The 6,205-nt window shown below is 40.4% G+C and overlaps 1 protein-coding gene across 1 annotated transcript; it reads right to left on the reverse strand.

Moving 5' to 3' along the window:
- Positions 1–717: 717 nt before the first annotated feature.
- On the reverse strand, positions 718–5,906 carry LOC112467413 (ATP-dependent RNA helicase TDRD9-like). Its single transcript, XM_025036017.1, is given in 9 exon segments — positions 718–834; positions 1,168–1,282; positions 1,643–2,010; positions 2,126–3,168; positions 3,171–3,390; positions 3,486–3,652; positions 3,767–4,106; positions 4,485–4,942; positions 5,249–5,906. Coding segments are annotated over 9 exon segments (3,072 nt in total). The 5' UTR covers positions 5,493–5,906.
- Positions 5,907–6,205: the final 299 nt, after the last annotated feature.

Below are 6,205 nucleotides of genomic sequence, written 5' to 3' on the forward strand. Positions count from 1 at the left end.
CACCGTCGCGAAAAAGAGGAGAATAACGAAACGGAAGCGTATCTCTATCCTCACCTCACTCAACTGTACTTGGCACAACCGTCACCTCTACGTACTGCTTACCCGATTGACTCATCGTCGTTTGCGACAGTGACGACGGCATCTTTTCAAGTCGCACATTTACCGTCCTGCCAAAGAAGGTGATTTATCCGCAAGAGTGATACAACTAGAATTCATCAATTGTTTCCCTTCTACCGTTGCATTCGTTGTCGACCAAAACGCAGCGAGATTTATCGCATTGTCCTTATTGCCGCTCTCGTCGATGTCCTCTGTCACATTTGCGAGCGTCTCCATCTTCTCTTGCTGCTCCTGCAATTGTGTCTCGTGCGTAAAACTCGCAAGATTGCACGAGCGATAGCTCGTCGTGGAATTGTGTGGATCGTAGAGCGTTTTTTGTGGCAAAGATTCTTCATCTACCTTCATAGGCGGCATCGTCATTCCCTCGGGCATTATCGATGCCTGGATATACTTTGAATTCGCCAAAGTCGAGATGGTATTGGTCTCGTCCATCAGATTTGCTTGAACGCACAACGTCGCCATTGTCATCTTGTCGGGATTAATGTGAGATGCCAGTATATCCATCTTCCTCAGATCGATGATTGGCCACATCTTGTCTAGTTTATCGATAATCAGCTTTTGTTCTTCCTTCTCGAAATCATCTTGAAACTTGAACAATGTTTAAGCATCGCCGCTATCGTCGCCGCTGTCATTGTTGCTGTCGCTGTCGCTACTCTTGTCGCCAACGGTGCTTTTTCGCGGAATGAGGTTTGGGCTGTTGGTCAAATTAGGCGTGGACTGTCAAATTTGATGAAATTGCCAAGTTTGACATACTCCCAAGGCGACCTCTGATAATAATGAATCCGGTATTCGTGTGGTGCTTCTCCGTCGCAAGTGGGTCATTTCGCAAACAGGCTGACTCTTCAAACCGCGGGAAATTACGGCAGATACTGTAAGAAAGAGCAATTATTGTTTAATAATGTTTTTCACGTAAAAAGCATATAGTCACAAAATAATGACAAAGAATAATCAAATGTAAATTTGTCACTTTTATCCTTACAATTATGGACCAAATGTTAATGTCATGAAATTCCGTAAATTTCCTCCATAATAAGCGGGCGCCGAATTTGCCTGTAACCTGGCCATATGTCGGATCGATTTTAAATGTATGCCACGAGTCAAGCGATCACGCATCTTCACGTCACACAGTTTGCAACAAGTTGGTGCAAAGGTCTCACGCGAGTCTCTGTACACAAAAAATATAAAATATTAACGTCACACATTTATTCATCAATATAAAGAACAATAATTGTGCGAAATGATTTTTTAATAAATTTTATCTTGTGCCGCCTCGTTGACGACGAAACATTGCATTTGATTTTCTAAAGCTGCATTTCGTTAATTACCGCTCGTATCGAAAATTTATAGTTTACGTTATGCACGCTATACATTTTCAAAAAGTATTGGTCGACGGTGATTCTGATGCAAAACACAACTCGGTGTACTTTGACAAATACGTAGAATGGAGATTTTTATAAATATAATTTTACAAAAACGTCAATTTGCTAGACGATTAAAGTAAAACTATGTGTAATGTCGCACTTACTGACGAGCTAAAGTCTGCAATTCCAATAAATATTCCACTGTTTTTTCAATTTTTTCAATCTCCTTTGTTTTTTCCATTAATTTCGGTATCCGGTGTGGATGGTACACGTTACTTTCATTTTCATTTTCCTGCAGAGGATATACAAGTGGAACGTAGTTGCAGATATTGCGTCGATCGATATTAGAGACTTGAACTGGTTCCATCTTCTCACGATTCTTGCTCATCAAAATTTTGATTAGACGTCGAATTTGATTGTAACAATTTATCGTTTTTTCGCGATGCATCTCTTTTTCGTCGTCGCCATCTATAGTATTGACGTTTTTAAATAAATGCATTCCCACGTTCATCCAGTGGCGAAGTTCGTTAATCTGTCAACACACAAGATTCAAGACATTGTATTGGCATGATTGTTATATATAAAATGTGCAAACACGATTGATTACGCATCAGAGTGTATGTAAAAATTTTCAACCTCAAACGTACCATTCGCAAATCGTTTGTCGCGATTTCGACGTCAAATTTAATTTCCAGATCGTGGTCCGGAAGCAAGCTCTGCTGCGTCGTGCAATCGTATCCCAATCCACACAGAGCGCCCGTGTAGCGAGTGTCCATCGGATTACATTGCAGTTCCACGTGCGGCGTGAAAATTAAAGGGACGAGCGACGCGAGACCGGGCGGTGTAGCGGGCAACAGAGTTGTGTTTTGTACAATCAAATGCGACGGGTTGTTGGTATCTCGGGAAATTGTTTGCGCCACTAGGAAAAATCCTTTCGAATCTGTCGCCAAGCAGCAATTGTCGAATAAATTTGCGTTTACCGATGTGAAGTCTACCGACACAAATTTGGTCGGCTGTCCTCTCGTCGTCGTCGTCGTCGGCACCGCCGTACGGGTCAAACGAGCTTCTATCGGCGAGAGGGGACCTTGTAATCTTGCCTCGGATCGCGAATCAAAATCTCTCGGTAAATCTAAACGTGGCTCTTTGTCTGTCGACGTCTCGGAATTCAATGACGGCTCTGCTGCAGGGTCTCGTGGAAATTTGACAAAATAATTTGGATAGAATGCACTGGCGATTACAAATCTTAATATAAAGTTGGGACTCATGTTTAAACTTTCCCACGATATTACCTCGGAATCTATTGTTTTCGTTATACCGAGCGTGTCTAATTTCACAGTTATATTGCGTACAAATGTTTCGATCGCGGCAAGCGAAGTCACGCGAACGTGATTTTCTTGCGCCCATTTCGTGTCGTCGTCTCGATCTTGTAGGCGGCCACTTTGTTTTTCCTCGCGCCACGCTTTAAATACACGCAGGCTTGTTATCAAATCACTCGCGACATTCTTATCCCACGTCAGTTTTCTGTGGTAAATTGTTTTCGCGTCGTTGCGTCCGACATTGAATAAATCTTTATTCACGATAATAGCCGCGAGAATAATCGCGTTTGACAAAACCCCGAAAAGCTTGCCCAGGACAATCAATTTTGTCGCGTGTATGTCTAACGAGGGGAGACTGGCCATTACGCGACCCAAGGCGTAAGATTCCCATCGGTTTTGGATTGGTCCTTCGCGGATAGTGCGCCAACTCTTTTCAACCATAATACAGTCTTTTGTATATCGCTGAGATTGGGTGGATGCAAAATGAGATGAACCAGATTTTCGGGTTTGCTCAAATTCAACATTTTCATCTGGAGAATTACATTTGCGAGCGTAGCTCTAAGTATCTTTGGCCACAATTCTTTTGGCAGCACATTCTGTGGACAATATTCAAAAAAACATAATTTACTAACCGTTTTGCAAAAGATTATAATCATCAAAAGATTTAGGGATAAAATTTGAATAAATTTACCTCGTAAAACGCCGTCGGTACCATTCTGTATACCCTGCCGTTCGCCACGCGACCCGTACGACCGGCACGCTGCTGGCAATTCAATTTACTTGTCCAACGCAGTTGCAAGTATTCGCAATCAGTTTCAGAGTCGACGACGTGGATTTTTGTCAAGCAAAAATCAATCACTGAAAAAAAAAGATAATTATATACTTGAGGTGACTCAATCGTTTCATAAATATAATTAGTCTGATAAACACACGAGTACTGTTATTCAATCCCGATTGATCGACGATACATACCGTATTTAACATTGGGCACGGTAATGCTGCTTTCAGCAAGGTTGGTCGACAATATAATACGTCGAATATTTTTTGTAGACTCTTTAAATATTTCCTTCTGGTCGGTGGCCAAGACGAGCTTGTGTAAATCGATTACATCCCAATTGTCAGATTCATGTTTGAAACTCAACAATGCGGCATGTAATTTATTAATTTCGCTAAATCCCGGTAGAAACACTAGTACAGTGCCCTTTTCATCGCTACTTTCTCCACTTTCAATCAAGTCGAAGGCACGTACGATACGTACGGCAAATTTCACCATTTCAGTCGTGATTGTCGGTTCCTCGTTGACTTTGGGGATCTGTTGGGAGAAACAAAAAACACATTAATATTAATCGCAGAAAATTGGAAAAATAAATGAAAATTATTAATTATCAATACTCTGTATCGCGTGTTGCGTACAAAAAAGACTTTTGGCTTTTTTTCCAAATTTTGGTAAAAAATTTATTTTTACGTTAATTCTGACGTTTGTAAATGTATGCAATGGCAATTTTTAACTTGGGACGAAACAACAATCCGATATCCCGACACCCGTTTTATCGACATTGAGAAATTTATACATATTTTTTTTCCCTCGTCTCTCCGTAAAGCGAATAACGCGATTGTAATCACCTTTTCGATAAAATGAAGCACTTTTAAAATGTTTATTAATCGTGTAGAAAAAAATTTATGTACTTACGCAACCAAAATCCTCAATCTGGTCGATATACCATATGGAAAGATTGTAAGCTTTCCAATTGGGAATATCAATGATTGGTGCGGGTACAAATTCATTTTCTACAGGCATTGCAAAATATTGAGCAAATTTGTCCACGTCGATCGTCGTGGATATTAGTACAACTTTCACTCTTGGGGACGTTGTACGTAAAAACTCTCTCACTAGGAACATGAGGAAATCCATGTCCTTGTTGTATTCGTGTATGTCATCCAATATGACAATCGTATAGTCCGTCATACTTTTATTACTTAGAAAATTATTCAACAGTACGTCCGGCGGACAATACGTTATACGAGTGTCGTGGTTTACATTTTTGTGCAAGCCCATGTCATATCCAACGAGTGTACCAACGGGGCATCCTCTCTCGTTGCTGACGCGTTTCGCCATGTTTCGAGCGGCGATGCGTCTCGACTGCGTTACTGTAAAATACATAAAATAAACGTGCAATGTATTATTACACACACATATAAACGCACATACCCGCACACGTAATTTGCCAAACGCTTTATTTACGCTTTACGAAAATATGTTTGAAAAGCTTTTGTAAACATTTCAAGGACAAGACAGATTGAATGAGAAGAAAAAATTTTCTTTAACGTAAAATGAAAAAATGAAAAAAAAATGGCACTTTAAAGACACAAAGGTCAATAAATTTTTAAATGACGCATATGGAAAAAAATTCATTTATTAAATTGTATTACGCATTCAAAAATTCATAGACGTACCTATAATGTTGCAACGTTGCTCTTCAATAGTGTCGCCGTGTAAATTTTCCTTCTCATACGCTTCGTCCAACAAAAATTGCGGCACCTGCGTGGATTTTCCGGATCCCGAGGACCCACGTATGATGACGACAGAATTGTCGGCGATCGCGGACACGATCCTGCGTCTCACGGAAAAAATTGGTAAAGCACCCTTGTTGCGATTCAACATTTCTGCGTTTTTCTTCTCCATAAAATTTTTAGCCATTGTGGGGTTGCACGTTTGCCGCTACCAGTGTCACCTGTAACATGATAAAGATGAAAAAATTATTACAATTGCAGGCTAAATCGTTAAACATTTACAACATGTAGCGGATGCTCGAATCGAAATTTATCAAGTGACAAATTTTTATCAATGTTTTGCGACGATTGTTGTAACACAATGTGTGAATTGCGCAAACAAAAAGCACACACACATACACACACAGGACAAATAATAATTGTAAAATAAACAAACCTTAATCTTGTTCCGCTTCAATATATTCTTCGCCTTCTTTCTCGGCAAGCTTCTTCTTCCTCCTCTTCTTCTTCTTCTCGAGATTATTATGGCCAACAATCGTCTCTGATTGTTGGTTATTACCTCCACACGCGTAAACGACTTTTCTTCTTTTTCGTATGCTGATACTGAATTAACTGAAAGTGTAGGAAAAAAAATCTAATAGACGCGAAGCGAAACGCCACCCATATGTGCGACAGAGTGCGTTGACCAATCGCAAATGTTTTATTTTGACGCAACCGACCAGAATGCGCGGCAATCTTTCCGATTGGTCAACGCACTGTACCGCACATATAGGGCGTTTCGCCCCGCGTCTATGGCCCTGTTTACACCGAACCGTTTGATACGCGTTTTTGTATCAAATCCATATAAAATCTCAATTTATTCCGATATAAGTAGAGATTTGATGTACAATTTGATACGGA

Source organism: Temnothorax curvispinosus, unplaced genomic scaffold, assembly GCF_003070985.1.
Source record: "Temnothorax curvispinosus isolate PA1 unplaced genomic scaffold, ASM307098v1 QBEX01017297.1, whole genome shotgun sequence".
Lineage (NCBI taxonomy): Eukaryota > Metazoa > Arthropoda > Insecta > Hymenoptera > Formicidae > Temnothorax > Temnothorax curvispinosus.